The 20,382-nt window shown below is 38.2% G+C and overlaps 2 protein-coding genes across 3 annotated transcripts; one reads left to right on the top strand and one right to left on the bottom strand.

Annotated features, from left to right (window-relative positions):
- Positions 1 to 1,603: 1,603 nt before the first annotated feature.
- On the bottom strand, positions 1,604 to 4,903 carry LOC110157547 (enhancer of rudimentary homolog). 2 transcript variants are annotated; one of them, XM_020921894.2, is made up of 5 exons: positions 4,773 to 4,889; positions 3,858 to 3,930; positions 3,262 to 3,349; positions 2,728 to 2,848; positions 1,604 to 1,881 (listed from the first exon to the last, which is right to left on the bottom strand). In XM_020921894.2, the coding sequence occupies exons 1-5, from the start codon at positions 4,775 to 4,777 to the stop codon at positions 1,779 to 1,781; spliced, it is 390 nt and encodes a 129-aa protein (XP_020777553.1). In that variant the 5' UTR covers positions 4,778 to 4,889; the 3' UTR covers positions 1,604 to 1,778. The 2 variants fall into 2 exon arrangements, with proteins under 2 accessions (XP_020777553.1, XP_020777555.1); XM_020921896.2 differs by lacking the exon at positions 3,858 to 3,930 and having other exon boundaries at positions 4,773 to 4,903.
- psen1 (presenilin 1) lies at positions 4,803 to 18,798 on the top strand. Its single transcript, XM_020921777.2, is given in 11 exon segments — positions 4,803 to 4,877; positions 7,477 to 7,611; positions 7,614 to 7,843; positions 9,132 to 9,273; positions 9,978 to 10,045; positions 10,128 to 10,348; positions 11,488 to 11,586; positions 11,675 to 11,764; positions 12,957 to 13,130; positions 14,811 to 14,923; positions 15,728 to 18,798. Coding segments are annotated over 11 exon segments (1,464 nt in total). The 5' UTR covers positions 4,803 to 4,841; the 3' UTR covers positions 15,884 to 18,798.
- Positions 18,799 to 20,382: the final 1,584 nt, after the last annotated feature.

Here is a 20,382-nt window from a genome sequence, read left to right on the forward strand (position 1 = left end):
CCCAATGAGAACCGGGTAAACCTGCAGCGGTTGCGTGTGTGTAAAATAACACGGCGATCCAGAGGTGTTTTTTTCTGGGTTATGTAAGGTGAATGTGTGTTCATGTGAAATTAATAACGAGGAAAAGCTTGAGGATGCCTCGCCACTCGCTCGCTCGCTGCTGCTCTCCCCATGCGTGCCATATTATTTGGTGAAGTGGGACCAGCGTTGAGCGTAAAGGCACCAGCAGCAGCAGTGGAGCAGAGGAGGCAGTCGCTCTAGTCTAAATCATATCGCGGTAACAAAAGATGCCTTGTGTTATAGCATCGCCACGCAGCCCGAGCCACGCGCAGCAGCGATCCTCTCGTGGTGACATTAGAGAGATATCGCAGTACAGAGACAGGGCAAAAACAAGCCAAGACGTGGAAAAAACTCACCCCTTCTTTGTGGTTTATTGTCCTGTCAAGCGGGCCTCTGCGCCATCGATTCTCACTCAGTGGTCCTTTCAGATGCTAAGAGGAGGAGGCGAAGGGGGGCGGCGGTGGCGGAGAGAGGGGCAGGGTAGGGTGGTGGGATGGAGGAGAAGAGGAGGAGGGGGTTCGCAGTGGTGGTAGTGGGAGCTGATCACAACACAAAGGTGCAAGGAGAGGGAGAGGAATGAGAGGCGGAGAGCAGTGACAGCCTGGCGGCATCTCGCGCGCCCGAAGCCCCCAACCCACGTCACAGAGCGCACGGTCCCACGGCTCACAGAGTCCCGCACGTGTTCTTCTCGGCTGCCAGACTTGTTTTTCATTTAGACCAATTTAAGAGAGTGAGACCGGTAGTTCCCAAATCTGTTTTCCCCTAAAGGCATAGTTTTAGAAAATGAATCAATATTTGGAGACGCGCTTGTTTGCTGCTGTATTGACAGTGTTTCAGTAGATAAAAAATGCTATTGGAGTGGAGACTGTGAGGTAAATTGTCGAAATCAATACAAGACAATAGTTAGAATAAAGACAAAATTTAAAAGGAAAGAAACAGCACTATATAAGTAATATATCGCTAAAATTGGACGGTAACCACTGCTGGCCAGTAAAATCAGTTAAGCCTAAAGTAGTGTTTTAGTCTTTCAATTCCACAAACACAATACAGAAAGAATTGTCTTAAGTTTATGTTGACTCCAAAACGAATCATTGTTCATAATATAGATATTTTAAAGCTACACCATTAGCAGCAATACTTCGCACCATGTTATTTCTTTAACCCACAATCCTCTGTGGCCAAACTCTGGAGGAGAAAATGTTCTTTCACAGTAAACAACGATTATACTAAAACTTTCTCACTCTTACAGAGTTTTGTAATTTTAGAATTTAAGATGAACCGTTTCATAGTTTACAAGAGTTGCTTTACTTAGAATGTTCCCCAGTATCTGTAGAGAGGTGATCCTGCTCACACTAAGAATGCATTTTTCATGGAACATGGAACAATGGAACATTCAAGGCAAAGCAATAACATCTCCAAAGAGACAAGCAAGTTGGTCCATGAGAAAAGTTATGTAGTACGTCTTAAAAATTGAATAGTGGGTAAGAGGTAATGGTAGACAATGCATTTTAAGACCATTAAATAATTTAACAAGACAATGCGATGTTATTTAAACAAAACATTTAATAGTAAGCAAGACATCCTTATACAAAAGTTCTTCTAAATAAAAGAAATCAAAGCATTTTAAAAAGTAGGGCAAAAACTTCAAAAACACATTAACTTTGTGAAAAGCAGTTACATAATGCAAACACACGTATCCCCTTAAACCTTGTCTCTGCTCACTTGCCCGCCTGCTGGGCCTGACGCCGCAGCAGAACATAGATCTTCTCTTTGATCCAGTCTTTGTTGTATGGCTGGTACGTCTGTGTGTCAGCCCGATATCTGTTTATGACAACAGAAAATATGTTTAGATGGGCTTGCATGATGATAGTTTCCTAAAGGTTCTAGATTACCTAAAACTGACTCATGTGAGTTTTAAGCCATGTTATAATGCTGTTACCTCCTCAAAAACAGATCCAGATTTGTGTTTTGTTTCATTCCCACGTGAGTAATCCATTATTATTAGTCTGTCTACATCTCCAAAGCTCAAATGCTCTGTTCCACCTTGTGATGTCATGAAGAGATAGTTTTCAAGTTAGGAGCTACCCTTTATCATTAGTTCAGTAGAGCTACAATTGCAGACCTGAAATTATTCTAAGAATTCTAGTGAAGGTGTAAAGATTTTAAAAGCACAGTGCAGCAGTTCCTGTATTACCACATTACATCACAAGGTGGAAGTGTTTTCAAATTGAGAGAAAAATGCAGCCTAAATATGCAGGTTTTGTGTGTTAAACAAGTGTGAATGAAACGAAACAAAACACAACTCCAGGCATATTTGTGATGAGGAAACGTTATAACATAGATCAGAATACAGTGCATTATGGGCCCTTTAAATAATATACACTGTACAACAATGTGGTCATGAATCCTTTTATTTTATTATTAATCCTATTATTAAATGACATGTGAACAGCAAAAGCACCTGATTCCTTTCTGTTCCTCTGGTTAGTCACATTAGACTTTGCAGTTTGCATGTCATTTAAATTATATTAAAATTATCAGATTTTGGTGTAAAGGTAAACTTAGCATATTTATGTCTAAACAAGAGAAAAACTGTCAACAGAAGAACATTTGTAATGCAGAAAAATGCCAATGCCAAGTGAATAAACAATATTTACTTAAACTTACACCAAACAGCTGAGGTCTGCCAGGTCATCAATGAAGTCAAATAACTGGCTGATGTCATATGTTATAGATGGACTGTTTGGGTTCATTCTTTTCAAATGCTCTTCATACATCTTACACACACCTGTTCAGGACAAAAATGTGCAGATCAATGTAATGCATACAATCTTTATAATTGCAGAACTCAAAATCATGCCTATTTAGACTTTGACAAACTTTATTGATCCACAAGGGAAATTATTGTATTATTTCTGTAAGTTTCCAGTGCCTCTCTACATTCACAATATTTACAGATTTGCCTTTTACTTGGCCCTTGCCTGGGTTGCTGGATGCCATGCCAAAAAGAGTGACTACAGTTTCCTTCGTGTTTGATAATTATGTCCCTTGACTAGAATTTAGGACTGAGAACTTCTGAAGCACCAATCTTTCCTCTAATACAAGTTCTGTATAATCACACAACACATGCTAAACAATCAAACTTATATGAACAATAAAATGTTCTAACTGAGTAATAAAACAAGATGCATAGCGCCTTACCTTCCATGCACTCGTTGACAGATTCATAGTCCGCATATGTCCTGCCCTCTGGCCTCTTGGTGGGCTGCACCAGCAGGATGGTGTGAGACTGAAAAACAGGAGATCAAAATATTAAATTAAATAAAGCATCATGTATGTGAACGTTCTCTGCTAAAAAAACAACAAAACAAAACAAAAAACAACGATACAGTGTGAAAAATACGTGTCTTCCGCGCCTGCATTAAATTATTTTAATACACCACACACTGTTTGTGTAATCCCTGAGTCGTCGAGTTAGGTGCCATAGCATAAAAAAAAAAAAAAAAAAAAATTAAATTCTTTCAAATGGACAAAGATTTTCAAGTTAAGACCATAAACTAATAACCAGAGGCCACCGACGTTCGATGACAAACCATAGATGATCATTTCATCTCAGAATTTCGGCTTGATTTCATGGACTGGAAAACACACACACACTTTACACACATGCTAACGTTAGCATGTAGTTAGCATCTCAGTTAAAAGTCCGACTCTCAGACTACGAGGCGCAGGATAATATGCAAGTTTATACATTAAACCTTAATGATCAACCGAATGTGATTATTTGCCATACTAACCATGTTTTGATTGGTATTGGGAGTTTTTCGTCGCTGCTGGATCCTGTTCTGGTGCAAGACGAGTTGACCTTTGCTACCGGAAGAACAACTCACAAAGTTAGATCCAACCTTTTTCGTTTCTTTTCTCGTTTCTTTAGGTATCGTGGGGTTGGTTAGAGTGACAAATTGAGTATAGGCTTTCTGGAGAATAGTAGACACTCGTACAAATTATTCGTTTGTAATAACAAAGCACATGCTGTATTTTATCAGACACGTTTTGCTCCCCATGGTTCTGTGAAAGTGGTTAACACCAGCGACCGGAAGTTCCGCGAGAAGACAGGAACAACAAAGAGGAGAAAGTGCCCGGGTTTTAAATGCACTAAAGACCACGCCACAAATCAACACCTACAAAGAAACCACTGTATGTAACAGGTACGAGTGTGCTTTTAAAAACATATTTTTGTGATCGATGTTTGAAGTTAACAGGGCGAGTTTTTTTCTGTAAAGTGGCTACAGTGCTCCGCTGCGGCTAACGAGCCATTTTAGCGGTTCTCAAATAGCGATATAAATCCTGAAAGTGATCCGCCCAAAATGAAAACACCACAATGTCCCATACTGATAATCAGGACAGTTACATTGCCTTTTCATTCTGTTATTCTCTATATGCAGTACGATAGTTCAGAGTTGATCTAGCTACTACAGTCCGCTAAATCACTCAACTTACAGGTGGGTTGTCAGACAAATAACGACAAGACCAAGAAGTAATTATATTATTTAACTAATTACTCAGGCCGATAGAGGCATTCATTCGGGCATAATAGAAGACTAATATATTTTCTTTTAATAATTGCAACTGTATACTACATTAGATAAGTGTCAGTACATTTCAATGTTGTACCCACTTATGCATAGATATTTTAGAGGTATTAAACTTACTTCATTAGTCATTACAGTTTCTAACAGTGATGTTTTTCTCAGATTTGAGGAACTTCATCCCAGTTGGCCATGGCGAACAATGCAGAAGATGTTGAAAATAACACGGTCAGTACATAATTATTTCAGTGTATTTTTTTGTCTTCACTTAAGTCTGTTGCAACATTGGTTATTACCACATATCCCTCTTATGTCACACAGGACTTTTAAAATATTGGTTTGTCCCTTGAGTATACTGTAATTGCCAGCTTGACTAATGACAAGATTATAATATTCGGACATGTTATGACTCATATGCTCTTTAGACTGTTGAGTTGTTAGCAGAATGATATTTGCTCTCGCTTACTGCGAGAAGGTGTGGTCTCAAAACTAGTGTAGATCTGTTTCCTGTGTTGCAGAGCTTTGTTCAGCATATTGAAGTGTGTGGTCTAATATAATTTTTTTTTTGTGTTAATTTTAGCTCTGCTTTTCGCAGCATAGCCTTTTTGTCAGACAGTATCATGTCAACATTTCCAGTAGAGCAAGTGTGCGAGGTGCAAACTCTGCCTTAGTTGCCAAATATTTTTCTATCTAGTCTTGTTTTGTCATGTCTCGTATCACTTTGAAAAGCAAATGCACATTTCCCTTTCCATGTTATTGTGAAATTCAGGTTATTTAGTTCTTTTTCTGGTTTTCACCAAAGACAGTGCCATGTTTCTGTTATACACTTCTGTATTATGTTGTGACAACATTCGTTCATAGTCATATGACACAGATGGATGTCTTCACAAGTGAACCAAAAAACAAAAAAACTTTTTAGTTTTAGATACAGTACAGTTAATATATTTTAATCCATAACTATAATATTTCATGAACTTTCACTATGGCTCTGCTACCTCCTTATTTTTGTGGAGATGTTGCTTTGCCTGGAATGTTCCAATGTGTGGCTTTTACATCATGTAGGCTATTGCAGGTTTTTATTGCATAATATTACCTGTGAATGAGGTCGCCTCTCCACAATCTGACATATAACTTGGTTTGGTGGTGTCACTGACCTGTCTCTATGAAAATAGACACATTTATTGCCATACTGTGGAAAATTACAGACAAAGCCATGACATATTTGTATAGACGAGCAAGACTGATGACCCCTCCTCCAGAAAAGTTGCATAGTGCTTATGTTAAAAATAAATAAATAAATATATAGGAGTAAATTTAGCTTTACTCATTTTATTTAGTCAAATATATTTTCTCGACATTTGATAATAGCCCCTGTGCTATAAAAAAAAATTCCACACTTTTTAGCAGTGTAGTGTCATCCACCCACACGGCTCCAACTATTTAATGCTGCTATTATCCCACTTCCAAAGAAAAGAAACAATGGTGTGACAAAGTGGGCTCCTTCCTTCTACAATAAAGAGCTCTGCAGCCTTCACTGTGCAGGTCTCTGGAGGTATATTCTCATGCACTCATGTTTACCTGCTCAAATTGCTCTGTGTTGGAGCTGCTGTCTCCTGTCTGGACTTGCTGACAGCCTGACAGTTCTGGTTCAGTCTCTCTGGTTTGCCTCTTCATCTTGTTTCCTTAGGGCTGGGGATGGAGAGAAAGAAGAGAGAGGAAGAGGAGAGAGAGAGATGAGAGTGAGAGAGAAAGAGAAGAGACGGGAAGAGAGAGAGGGGAGAGAGAGAGGGGAGAGAGAAACAGAGAGAGAGATGGGAGAGAGAGATGGGAAAGAGAGAACGGGAGAGAGAGAACGGGAGAGAGAGAACGGGAGAGAGAGACGGGAGGGAGACGGGAGGGAGACGGGAGGGAGACGGGAGGAAGACGGGAGGGAGACGGGAGGGAGACGGGAGGGAGACGGGAGGGAGACGGGAGGGAGACGGGAGGGAGACGGGAGGGAGACGGGAGATCCTCTGGGAAATCTGCCTGTCTGTGAATGTGGAGCAGTGGAATGCAAACACAAGATGGCCTTGAAATGCTACTAAGTGTTCTGTAATTTTTAATCAGATAGAACAGATGACAACTGGTGTGACTATAGAAACTGGTGTGGTCTTCTATTTTGGAATAATGATTGAATAAATGCAACAACATCGTAATTGCTGAAATCTTATCCCTGGGAAGGTCTATATTATTGGTTTTAAAAGGATGCGTAATGTTGGGGCCGTGCATTTAATCAAGCTTTAATCGAGATTGAGAATCAGTCATGTCTGTAATTGTAAATTATATTGTTAATGTGTTTTTTAAATTGAGAGCTCTACAGCCAGTTCTCTGTAAAAGCATGTAGTTTAAAAGCAGTGCAGAGGCGATATTGGTAGAGGAAATTTTAAATGTTTTTGTATAAAATTATGTTTAGGAAATTAATACTGAAAGATATTTTATTTGTTTATGTGACAAAGTTAAATGAAATAAAAAATCCTAATGGATCTATGATGAAAAATATGAGAAATGGTGATATTGTCCAGCCAAGTTCCATGCTACTTTATGCTTCTTTTAAATGATGATTTTATAGAAAAATTGGATCGTTATTATTATTTTATAGTGCAATGGGCTCGGGGCCTTCTTTGAGAAACTATGTAGAATAACTGAAGTGTTATGCATAATTTTTTTGTGTTATTCATTAATTAATGGTTAAGTGACTGAAGAAACTAACTGAAAAAATTAGCAAAAGGGCATTGACATTTTGGCTGATATATTTTTGTGTTAAAGAAACATTTGTTACGTGTTACAGGACCAACAGGAGACCAGTGCCTCTCCAGAACCAGCCCCCCCACAGTCTTCCGAGTCCGGGCTGAGGTCCAGAGGAGGGTCTGGGGCGGGGGACAGAGGCGGAGGAGGTGATGGAGGGGGAGGAGGAGGAGGAGGAGGAGGAGGAGGGGAGGAGGAGGGGAGGCTCCGGAGCAGAATGGACAGCCTCCAGCGGTGACTAACCCCCCTCGAGTAGTGGAAGCCGAAGAGGAAGAGGATGAGGAGATGACCCTAAAATATGGAGCTAAACACGTCATCATGCTCTTTGTCCCCGTGACTCTGTGCATGGTGGTCGTCGTGGCAACCATCAAGTCTGTGAGCTTCTACACCCAGAACGATGGGCAGAGGCTGTGAGTGCAGGCATTTACTCAAAAATATTGATATATGACAAAACACTTATGTAAGTGATAAAAAAAATCTTGCACTAATAATATGCTGATCTTCAGAATGAGAGTCAGTTAAAATGGCTTGTATCTTGGACCTTTGGCAAGAGGATCCTGTGTCTCAATAATAAATGTGTAGATAAGATAAACTGATCTACAATAGTGGTCAGTGCCTGTTAAATGTGTCTAAATAGTAGTAAAAATTATTAAAAACTTCTAAATGCCAAAATCTTGGTTCATGAATAAGCTCTGCTTCAATTTCTACTTAAGATCAATGGACATGTCAACTTTTGAAAGCAAAAATAGAATCTTATTTGCAGACTAGAAGACCTCTATGCAATGCTCCCTCATGACCACTAGATGGACCCAATGTAATTTAAAGTTTGGTCTGATATTTCTCAACTGTTAAGATTGTAATGTAAACAGTTCATAAAACACATATTTTTTTTCTAAATTGATTCGCTAACCTTTGGATTGTTATAATTTAGACTTTCTTTGTAAAAGCTATATATTTAAAGCCGATTTAAACCTCCCTATGGGCCACTTTTCAGTCTCAACACATAATTTGAGAACCTGTTTCTCATTAGAGCAGCAGTCAAAATAAAATAGTGTATAATTGTCTTTTAGTTTTGGACCACCTACTGTCATCTTTGTGGATCTCTATCCGAGGCAGCCTTGGGCTGGTCTGCCCTCTGGGTTCCCATAGGCGTGAATCTTCTACGGTGGCCGTAGATCAAATCAAAACTATTATCAACTAAATAAAGTGAGGAGAAGCAGGAGACTAGAGAGAAAAAGCTTAGAATAATGACCATAATTTAACAATAGATTGTTTTTATGTGACCCATATTTACCCATGTTTTTTTGTTTTGTTTTGTTAACTTTAACATGCCTTCATCCTACAACTGTTTATGTTATAGATGAGTTGATGTATACAGTTGCCCGTGTGGATATATGATTGTGAATGAGAACTGGCTAGTATCCAGGCTACATAAAGCCCATGGATACACTCAATGCAGAAAAAGAAAAAAGAAAATTTAAATTAAAAATGTAAATAAAGGGCCAGTGCATGAATATGTGACAAGAATTCCAACCTGAAAATGTCAGTTGAGGATTAGCCCCATAATGATAAAATTCAATTTATAGCGTGTTATTGTTCATCTGTTATGTGTTATTCTTAAGTGATTGAAACTTCATCACTTGTAATAAACATATTTATCACTGTGTCTAATCCGTTCCTGTTTATGTTGATTGACAGGATTTACACTCCATTCCCAGAGGACACAGAAACAGTGGGACAGAGAGCGGTGAACTCCATTTTAAATGCCACCATCATGATCACTGTCATCATCGTCATGACATTGGTGCTGGTGCTGCTCTACAAGTACCGCTGCTACAAGGTACTCCATACAATCAAGGGATTAAGGCATGTTTATCTCTGTAGTGGGTGTGAGCAATTATTATTTTTACCTGAGAGCCATATTGTATTCAGGCATGTGGCATCATTGGTGTAACACATACTCATAAGTATGTTTCTGTCAAATATAGTCTACTGTAAATCTATTACATAATAAATTAATCAGGTTCATGATGAAAAGATTCTTGTTATGAAGCACTTTTGTCATCTTAAAACTTTGATCGCTAAAACCTCCACAATATCTCTTTTGCAGGGGAAAAAATCTGTCATAATTTTTGTACTTTTTGTAACTGATACTTTGCAGCTGATGTCATCAACATTCCCTGTGGGCACTGCTCTGTTAGAAACTCAAAGTTAGACTTAATCTGAGCATTATTGTAACACAGTCTTAACAATGTTCAAGGTCAATTACATGCCCTTTGACATGCACAACCTCCTACTATTTTTTTTATAAGACCCACATGGACTAAATTTGAAATCAAAGTAATCAGAGATGGAGAAATGTATAGGTTCAGGATGAAAACATTATCACAAATTCTTCTTGCTCTCAGTTATGGTTTGAGGCTAGGAGGGTGAGCACAGAAGGTTAAAGCTACTACAATATGAACATGAAGTTTTCCATGTCTACAAGAGTCTACATGTATTTGTCATGTTCAGTCTAATTCTTTGCGATGCTTATCTCTGCAGGTGATCCAAGGCTGGCTGTTCCTCTCCTCTCTCCTTTTACTGTTTTTCTTCTCCTACATCTACCTCAAGTAAGCCACACCTCCAACACTTTTTCTAAATCTTTCAGTACACCATGTTGACTAAAATGTACCCATCTCTTTTGGTTTACAGGGAGGTTTTTAAGACCTACAACTTGGCAATGGACTTCTTGACGATTGCGTTGATAATCTGGAACTTTGGAGTGGTGGGCATGATGTGTATCCACTGGAAGGGCCCCCTGAGGCTGCAGCAGGCCTACCTCATCATGATCAGTGCCCTCATGGCTCTGGTCTTCATCAAGTACCTGCCCGAGTGGACTGCCTGGCTCATTCTCGCTGTCATCTCTGTCTATGGTATGTTTTTTACTGACTTCTGGATTACTTAAAGGTGCATTACATAACTTTTCTATTCTTTTTCCTTTCTTTTGGTATGTCCAATACCTGCTAGTTATTGCTTTGCCAATGTTACACACTATGGCATTGTACTTATGTATTTTGCCTTTCATCAAATTCAGGTGTTTTTATTTCCCAAAAATACCTTGATAAACATGCATTATTTAAGTGAGGGAGGTTGCATCTCCACTGATCTGACATGTAACTTAGCCTGGTGGTGTCACCTGGTTGTCCTCATGGACATGAATAACTGAATATGACATGAATAACAATGAAATTTCTATAAAATTTCTATGAAAAGATCTAACATCTCCATGGACAAGCAAACGGCGGACCCTTCATCAGAAAAATAACAAAGTGCACTTTAAAATAATTCAGTACGCAGTGTCTTACCTTTTTTAAGATCTTATTTTGATTGGTATATATGTTTAATCTTGTGTTGGCTAAAATTACAGATAAACCTTTGAAACTTGCTGAGCTACTGCCCTATATTACTAGTATAGTGAATAATAAAAGTATACATTTGCACTATTATTAGTTTTTAGTTTAATGGGAAAACAATGATCCTTTTCATTGTTAGAAGAATTTTGCTGTGGTTTGTTTTCCTTTGTCATAGCTTGCCATAGATCTCTGGATACTCACAGTAGCTATAATTCTCATTAATCCCTGTTAGGGGTGTGCAAAAATATCGAAATATCTATATATGGTATCGCTTAATGTAATGAATGAATGAATGACAGTATCAATATTGTAGGCTGCTGTATCGATACCCCTACAGTTTTATTGCTTGTTTAGAGGAAGGAAACTCGTTTATGCGACACATCTAACATATTCACTGTTTTAATGATTAAAATGTGCATGTTCCATATTCACTTTGCAGTGAAGAAGTGGTTTAACAAAGACTTTTAGTATTACAGCTACGATGTAGCCATTTTTTATTGAACTGTATCGAATCGATTTGAAATATATCGTATCGAATTGAAAGTGCACTATATTGAGATATGTATCATATCATGGCCTATGTATCAAGGTATGTATTGTATCGGCAACATTTTAATGATACCCAGCCCTAATCCCTCTTCTGTTTGTGTCTGTTACAGATCTGTTGGCAGTGCTCTGTCCCAAAGGTCCTCTCAGGATCCTTGTGGAGACGGCTCAAGAGAGGAATGAACCCATCTTCCCAGCGCTCATCTACTCTTGTAAGATATAAACAACATTAGCATTTAACATCAACTACAAATGCATTTGTTTAGTTTAGTTTGTAAATATTTTGTTTAATTATTCTAGCGACAATGGTGTGGCTTGTGAACATGGCCGACACTGATGGACATACAAGGAACTCAACAGGATCAGCACCACAACAAGAAGCTCAACCAGGTGAGACAGAAATTATAAAAAGACTAGTAACTGAAATGGTTTGTTGTCCATTGTCTAACTTTTCTTGTGGCTCTTCCACCACCTGCTTGTCTGCGTGAACTCTGTCTCCATGGAGATGCAAGTTTACTGTTGAACATTTCGAGAAAGTTTTTTGTGCAATAAAAACAGTTGTTGTTGAATAAATGTAATCATGATCAGTTAGGGCCATACAGTACAATATTCTAAGCAAATCAGTAATGTCTCTATGGAGACAAAAGTTACATGTACATCTTTTTTTCACTTTTGTTGCTAAAATGCATTTCCGTGCAAAAGGTGTAGTTCTTATTTACAGTATTTCTTACTTGCGGTTCTTCTATTGTTTATTTCCTCAATGATTTTATATGTGCTTTCAGACAATTCCCATTATTTACAAAATCATAGGGCAGCCAAATTACTGTTTTCACTCACCACTGCTTTTATAGGCTGTAGTTTGTTTAGGGGGTTAATTTTCCAATAGACTTGTGGTTATGACGTCTTTGTTGCATAACTGTCATATCACAATTCATGCTTTACTTCTTGTACAATCTATCAGTCATGTTACCATTTACAGTACTGGAAATGTGGCTGTCCTTATTGTTCAAAGATTTGATGTGAAGCAAAAAATGATGTTATGCCACTTAAAAAGAGACAGTTTATAATGGCTGGACAGATAACCCAAAAATTAAAGGTACACTATGTAACCCTTCCATGAAATTTTACTGGTTGACCTTCTGTGTTCATTTCATATATGTGCTTACTGACAGAGAATAGACTTTTTTCACAGCAGCATGCTGGACATGCTACACAATCATTTTTATATGTAGAATACTTCAGTTCGTGGCGTTGTGTTATTTATTATGCCCCAAAATTAGCATTAGTGTTAGCATTGAGACGCAAACATTTCTCTTTCCAAACACTGACGTGGCCTCTGTTGAAGTGTTTTTTTATGCTTTTTAATATGTTGTCAGTGACACCTGCCCTCAGCTCCCAGTTCACTGCCTTATCTTTTAAATATTTATTAATTTTAGCATAACTCAGCAAAAACCACATAGGGATAAAACTGGACAGGAAGTAGTGACCGTGAGGTTGGCCATAGACCTCTCAACTCAATGTCTGAATCTTGATCTCAGTTAATTGCACAGCCCTATTCTGACCTTTCTCGTTTCTCTTGTAGCTGTGGCGTCTCCAGATCCCTCCAGCCCATCCCAGGATGATGGGGGCTTTACGTCAAACTGGATCAATCAGCAGGAGCACCAGCTCGGCCCTCTCCAGTCCACAGAGGAGACACGGAGAGAGATACAACAGATGCCCTCCGCACGACCCCCTACCGAAGATGACGATGAAGAACGTGAGTGCTGACCGAATACTGATCATACAATACAACCGATAGCTTTGTTTTGTAATTTGTAGATTGTAAGGTCAAAGTTAAATTTTGTGTAATCTATAAAATGTTTGTGGAAATGCCTATAATAAGGAGAAATACTCAGACTATGCTTGATTACTTTTTGGAAATAGTAATCACATTTGCATATAGACCACATAAAAACTGGAACTATACCCAGAACTAAACCAAGTCTAAACTGGACTCAAGCCCAGACCAAATCAAATGAACTGAAACACCCTAAAAGTATACACTGAAAATAAGGCAGTGAAATGATGGTAAGAAGAAAACTCCCATGAACATTTCTAAATTTAATTCGACTGACCTAAGCTTTTTAACTTTCAATAGGAGCCATACAGTGTGTCAGTAATGACTTTCTCCCTGTCTCGAAATTTCTACCACAAAACCCAGTACATTCAGCCACTATGTATTATGCACATTACTCTAGTCTGTACATTGTTGTATAAATATAAATAAACCAAACCTTTGGAGCCACCCCTTAGTCTGATGTCTAAACTTGTGTAACTAACATCAGCAGCACTCACTTAAAGGGGCAGGACCAAATGTATTTTTACTGATTGGGAATGTCTACATACTGTATAAAGCATTTATTGTACAGGATGTACAGTACAGAACAGCTTTAGGAGAGAAAATGGATCTCTAGAGAAGACATGGAAAAAATAAAGAAATATAAACTACTAAATCAATCGCTTCCTATTTGGACCAGAGCACCTTGTGGTCTAGCAATGTCTGTACAGGCTATGATTGTACTATAAAATGTTGAGGCCTTTAATTTAGCACAAATACACTTTAAGTACATATCTCAATAATCAAATAAAGTTCTTCCCTTTCAGTTTGACCATCTAAAAGATTGTCCACACTTCTTTCATACAGATCTGCATATTGAAGCATATACAAACCACAGGGACAACACAGTGACATTTTAAATCTTTGCACCTGTAAAATATATTTTAGGTTTATATCACATTGTAATGTTTGTTACTGAGATTATAATGGTATAATTTAAAAAGAAAAATACAATAAAAAGCTAATTTGCTCATTGTTCATTCAGGCTAATACATCTTAAAGCCAGAGAGCCAACAAAAATGGGTCTGAGAGACTCATTTGGCCACCAGACCATAGTTTAGACACACCTGCTTTAAAAGTATCCAAATATTACATATGCCAGCCGTATCCTTTTCCAAAATAATTAGTATCTCTCATGTTCTCTATATCGTGCAGCCCTGGAGTTTAGCTCAGTGGTAAAAGCTGTAACATGCATAATAGTGAGTTGCTTTGGTCCCTATTATAAAGTGTAATTTGAACTTGTGAATTCCCAGATTGTCTGAGTGCCTCTTTTAGGCTGTAATCATCATCTGTCAGATCCCATAAAGCATTTTAGGAATGTTTTTACGTGTTGCTTTTTCTGTTGAAATTGGCAAGTACATAAATGCTACCATCACCATACCATATGTCCTTTTTTAGTCCGCATAGATTAGGAAGCGATTATTCATGGCAATTGCTAGGTTACATGTCTGGACCTCAATGTAAACCTATGGTACATATAGTGTGCATAGTAATTACATTGAGAAATCTTGTGTTTTAACTTTGCTCCACCCTAAAATGTGGTGTTTTGTGTGTACTCAGGGGGTGTCAAGCTAGGACTAGGAGACTTCATCTTCTACAGTATGCTGGTGGGAAAGGCCTCAGCAAATGGAGACTGGAACACAACGCTGGCCTGTTTCGTCGCCATACTTATTGTGAGTGAATGTACCTGCTCATTATGGCCTCTTGTTCTCCCTCACGCCTGATTGGTTTGGTACACGATCCGTCAATCTCCTCACACCGTGTTTATTTGCCATCATCCCCCGCAGTGACTTTTGTGTGACTCTTGTGTGACTCTTGGGACTTTTCTGGGGACAATATGTATCTAAAGTAGAGGTTCGCCTGACTGGAAATGATTACTGCTTAAAGTTTTCATAGAGTCAAAAGGCCAAGCCAGTGGACATTTTGTTCTAGTTCTAAGAACAGAGAAATTGAATATTGTTTTTAATTGTATTTATTTGCTAGGGACAGTGCATATAAATGAAGATCTGTAAGTACAGTGTAAATATGACAGATTATAGGAAAAATCCTAATCCATCTGTTGTCCCTAGGCACGTGACACAGACACAATTACACAACAGATACAATGAGACGTAACACAGAACAGAAAAAGGCCAGATTAAGTGTTAATTAAGTGATAATTTTGTTTCTTCATCACAAGCATACTGTACCTGGAGTTGTGTTTTGTTTCATTCACATGTATTAACTTGAAAACTACCACAACATGACATCACAAGGTGGAACAGAGCATTTTCAGCTCTGGGCATGTAGCCAGGCTAATAATAGTCTTTATCAAACATGTGTGAATGAAACAAAACACAACTCCAGGTCTGCTTTTAATGAGGAAACAACATTCAAACATGTCTTAATGCTCACAAACATCAGTCTTGTGTAACATGGGACCTTTACAAACCTCTCTGAAAGATGTTTATTTTAATCTTTCTCTCTTGTCCCCATAGGGCCTGTGTCTGACCCTCTTACTGTTGGCTATCTTTAAAAAAGCCCTCCCCGCTCTCCCCATCTCCATATTCTTCGGTTTGGTGTTCTACTTCGCCACAGACAACTTGGTACGGCCCTTTATGGACAAACTGGCGCTACATCAGTTCTACATTTAGCAGGACGCTGGCTTTGAAACCCACCTCACCTCAAGTCCTCAACACAACATACACTGCTCTCTCTCTTTCTCTCTCTCTCTGTCTCTCTCACTCTCTCTCTCTGGCCCTAACTCAACAACATGAGAGCGCCCCCTGCAGCCTGGAGGGGAAAAGACATTGGGGCGGCATATGGACCCATCCCGCTGCAACATTTATCTGTGAGAACTGACTGGGACACAAGATTTTGTTGATCCTTTTTCTTTGCCACCGTTGTTCTTAATTTTATATTTTAAAAGACTTTTTTTTTCAGTCGTGAGCTAGGTCCGAGAGTTTGCCACCGGGCTTGTTTTTTGGTTGACAAGATCTAGTGGGATCCAATGCGGAATACTGGGAGTGTTTTGCTTTTATTTAACAAGGGAGACTTTATAAAGGCTCCTCCCTACGCTTCACAACCACCAAGTCATCGCTGGAAATTGAACCATTTCTTTCTACTGTCGGCGAGTGAGCGGCTCTACTAACGCGGGTGGGGGTTTGCAGTAGGTGCCTTGCTCAGGGACACTCTGGCGGTTAAGCTGTTATAACAAAGGGAGACCATTCCATTGAGTCTTTCCTTAATAATGTAATAATTTTTCACTACTCAAATGTTTTCTGTCAATTTTTTTATACCTACAGTTTTATCACCTCACAAGCTTTTAATAACTACACTGCTGGCACAATTGCAATGACTTATGAGTTCCTGAGAACTATTTTGTAGGTTTCTCTCTTTTGGTCATTGTGCAAAATGTTAAGACACAAACCACTGCTTTTTTTCTTGATTTCAAATGCCTCTTGAACCGTTACCCACTCAAGCATTACCACTATAGGCAACTTGGACTAAAATCTCAATGAAAGATTAAGATCAAATAGCATATTATACACACATACATTGTTTGACCTTCACAGGAAGACTGAAATATCAAAACTAATACAAGAATCACATACATTTTAGAACATGTTTGTAGAGCTCTCAACTATAGGGGTAGCTAGTATAAAAAAAATGAAGGCCTCATGGTACTTTTGGATGCTTGTAAAGGAAATTATTTAATAAACATTTTTGCGATTTGCAAATTGTTACCATTCAAATTCCAATTTCCATTTCTTTGGAATAAATCTCGCAGCCCTTGCTTTAGCACTTTTGCTTTCAAACAAGCATTAATTTAATAAAACAAAGGCTGAAACATCAAAATAATACAATATAATGTCAAATTTACTATAATCTCATCTCAACATAATTTATTCACTTTTTGATGTACACAACTCATTAAGCAATTTTGCTAATGCCGTTTCATAATTTTGATTTTGTGTACTTAATGTTGTACTATGCAGGTTTCTGGTGGAGGGTCCCCCACCTGCTTCTCTCTATCAGAGACGTTATTGCTCCACAGTATGGCATTAAACCTGTCTATCTCCATGGAGACAAGATTGAGATGTCATCAGGCAAAATTATAGGAAATTATTTTATCTGTGGAGAGCTGAGCCAGCTCATAGTGATGCATTTTGAGCAAGAAGAAAAACACATGCTCTTGAATACATACAAGATGGACAAATTTAATGCGTTACTGTGGAATATTCAAGGCAAAGCAGTAACAGCTCCATGGGAACAAGCAAGTGATGGAAAAGTTACATAGTGCACCATTAAAAGAAAGTTTGACCTCACTTTTTTTTTTCAAACTGCACTCATTATTTAATCCTAATCCTGTAACAATGAGAATTAAGGAGGCTTCATTACTGTATTCACCACAATAGGGAGCAACATTACACACATTCACATATGGCCCATGGCTTTGTGTACTGACCGACAGAGCTTCAGTGCCTTGCTCACGGGCAACTCTGTAGTGTTTTAAGTGGATCAGAAATGTACTTTTTATTTACAACATTTCCATATGAAGCAACATTTTTTTTTTGTAAATGTCCGGGGGATTGTAAGCTGTGATCGTGGGGTCACAAAGCTTGCCTGGTGCTGTCCTAACTATGCTACATTGAATTGTAAAATAATTTTGACTACACACAAATTGTGTTGTTTTTACGTTGCCGTGCGTTTCTGCATTGATCATCAAAGCCAGAAATTAGATTGGGTGTGATTGGAAGCTTTAAAAATCTACAAGGACATGATAATATAATGGTGTTATGCAGAAATATAGCATAGGTAGTACTAGGGCTGGGCAATATAACATAATAACAAAATGTGTTGTGTTGTGTTTTTTTTTTTTTTTTTGCAGTAACAGTTTTTATTTTTATAATTTTTTTGTTTGTTTTATGTTTTTAAGCACAAATATTACTTCTACTATACCATAAACAATACCGCCTTATAGTAATTACCATGAAAAAGGCTAATTTCTTCCTCCAAAATCTGAACTCTTCTGCAAACTGTTTTTGATTGATTGTTAATTAAAAGAACCAAAGCATGTCATGGACAATTGAAACTACTCAGTCTGTATTAAAATTTAAATTTGATTCATTGCACAGCCCTAGGTATTACATCAGATGCCCTTCCAGAGAAATCTAATATTTACATTTAACTTAAATTGAACTACTGAAATTCTGACTTTTCCACAACATATTGGCACATTTGTACGCTTGTCTCATGTTTATTCAATTGCAAAGAAATTTCTTAAATGTGAACCAATGTAGAGATGGCATCAACCAAATAGTACGATTCTGAAATGAGGAAAATATAAATTAATATTTGATTACCGTGGTGATGTAAAAAGTGCACTGACTGTCGTTAAACTCATCTTTGCAGAGACAAACCCAGAATGTTTGATCAGAGTTTTGTATTCAGTGATATGTCGGGGGACTGTCTTTGCTCTGTCTTTCACATGCATTTGTGTGTTATGCAAAAGTTAAAAAGTTGATTTATATTTTGTTCCTTTTTTAATAAATGAGACAAAAATGAATTTATGTTGTTTGGAATTTGATACTTAGCTGGACTGACCATAATTATAATGTTATCAAATATTTGCTTATAAACAGTGGATTCAGTACAATACAGTGCACCCTGTATTGCTTAAATCTTACCTTATTACATAAGAATGCCAAAAATCTCTCTGGTAGCTTCTACGAGAGCCACTGCTAACCCCCCTGTGTGGCACCTGGTATTCCCATCTGTCTCCAATCCAAGTACTAACCACGCCCAATCTAGTTTAGCCTCTGAGAATGGGCAACAACAAGCAGTAAACTTTGTAGTGTCTCGCCAAGTTAATCTGCCATCTGCAAGTTCATGCGCCAGTCTAATCTATGATGGCAACCAAATAAAAATTAAAGCTCCTATATTAAACAAAATGGATTCTTCTATGCTGTAAGCCATGTTATAATACAGTTACCTCCTCAAAAACCTACATGGAGTTGTGTTTTGTTTCATTCATGCATGTTTGAGTAACACTTTATTATTAGTCTGTCTACATCTTCAAACTCAAAATGCTCTGTCCCACCTTGTGATGTCATGAAGCAGTAGTTTTCAAGTTAACAACCTTCAACCTTTGGGTATGTAGAGACTGACAATTCCAGGGCTGAAATTATCCAAATGATTCTAGTGAAGGTGTATGGAGTTTAAAAACACAGTGGAGTTTTCCCTGTATCACCACATGACATCAAAAGGTGGCAATGTTTTCTGTTTGAGAGAAGAACTCAGCCTAAATATGCAGGATCTGTGTATTAAACATGTGAATGAAACAAAACACAAATGTTTGTGATGTGGAAACAACATTATAACATAGATCAGAGAATAGTCTAATATGGGCCCTTTAATTTTACAAAAGAAATGTTGTGTCCTTCAGTTTATAGATTACTAGGTGACCAGTACTTGCTCTGAACTAAATGAGCACGGCTGTGGAACAGTTTGACTAATTCACCTGCTATGCCTGGTCTAATCTTAATTCCTTGAAGCTTTTCTCGTATCTTAAATCTGATTAAGGATATTGTTTAAATTTACCTTAAAGAAGGAACAGTGTGTGACAAGTTAACATGGAAAGACCCTATTCCTATTACTTTATATTACTGGGGGGCCATGTGAAGCTTCTTGCCCTGAGCCCCCAAATTACTGTCAGATTGCCTGATACTGTCTAATGAAGTCTGTTCAATATGTATTTTCAATTATTCCCTGGGTCTTGCATGAGCTAGTAACATATTTCATTCATTATTTCAATTAGAGTAAAGAGGAAGGAGATGATGTGGTAACCTGTCTGAATTTACATGTCAGACTTCCCAGGATAACTCTGCAAATTGGATTACATGCAGCGGGATGTCATTCACCGCCACACGGGCAATGAGGATTAGACTCCAATAATCTTCACAGACAGACAACGCGCAACACAGGGAGAAGACGGAGCAAAAGTTTGGATCTATTTCTTTAAAAAGTTGGAAGTGAAATGTCAGAGATGAACGCGGATAAGCTGGAACAACTGGTGAAGCGCATGGAGGAGACTCTAGCGGAGATGGAGCAGCTCAAAGTGCACTGTGGGAGGCAGACTGAGGAGCTGAGC

This window comes from Boleophthalmus pectinirostris, unplaced genomic scaffold, assembly GCF_026225935.1.
Source record: "Boleophthalmus pectinirostris isolate CB_2022bp ecotype Guang Dong unplaced genomic scaffold, ASM2622593v1 HiC_scaffold_10, whole genome shotgun sequence".
In the NCBI taxonomy this organism is placed as follows: domain Eukaryota; kingdom Metazoa; phylum Chordata; class Actinopteri; order Gobiiformes; family Gobiidae; genus Boleophthalmus; species Boleophthalmus pectinirostris.

What these genes read in the sequence shown, in the direction of transcription:
- LOC110157547 (XM_020921894.2), bottom strand. An exon ending in TGTCAACGAGTGCATGGAAG is followed by an intron (nt 2,849 to 3,261) that starts GTAAGGCGCTAT and finishes TGTCCTGAACAG; the next exon opens with GTGTGTGTAAGATGTATGAA. An exon ending in GCAGACCTCAGCTGTTTGGT is followed by an intron (nt 1,882 to 2,727) that starts GTAAGTTTAAGT and finishes TGTCATAAACAG; the next exon opens with ATATCGGGCTGACACACAGA.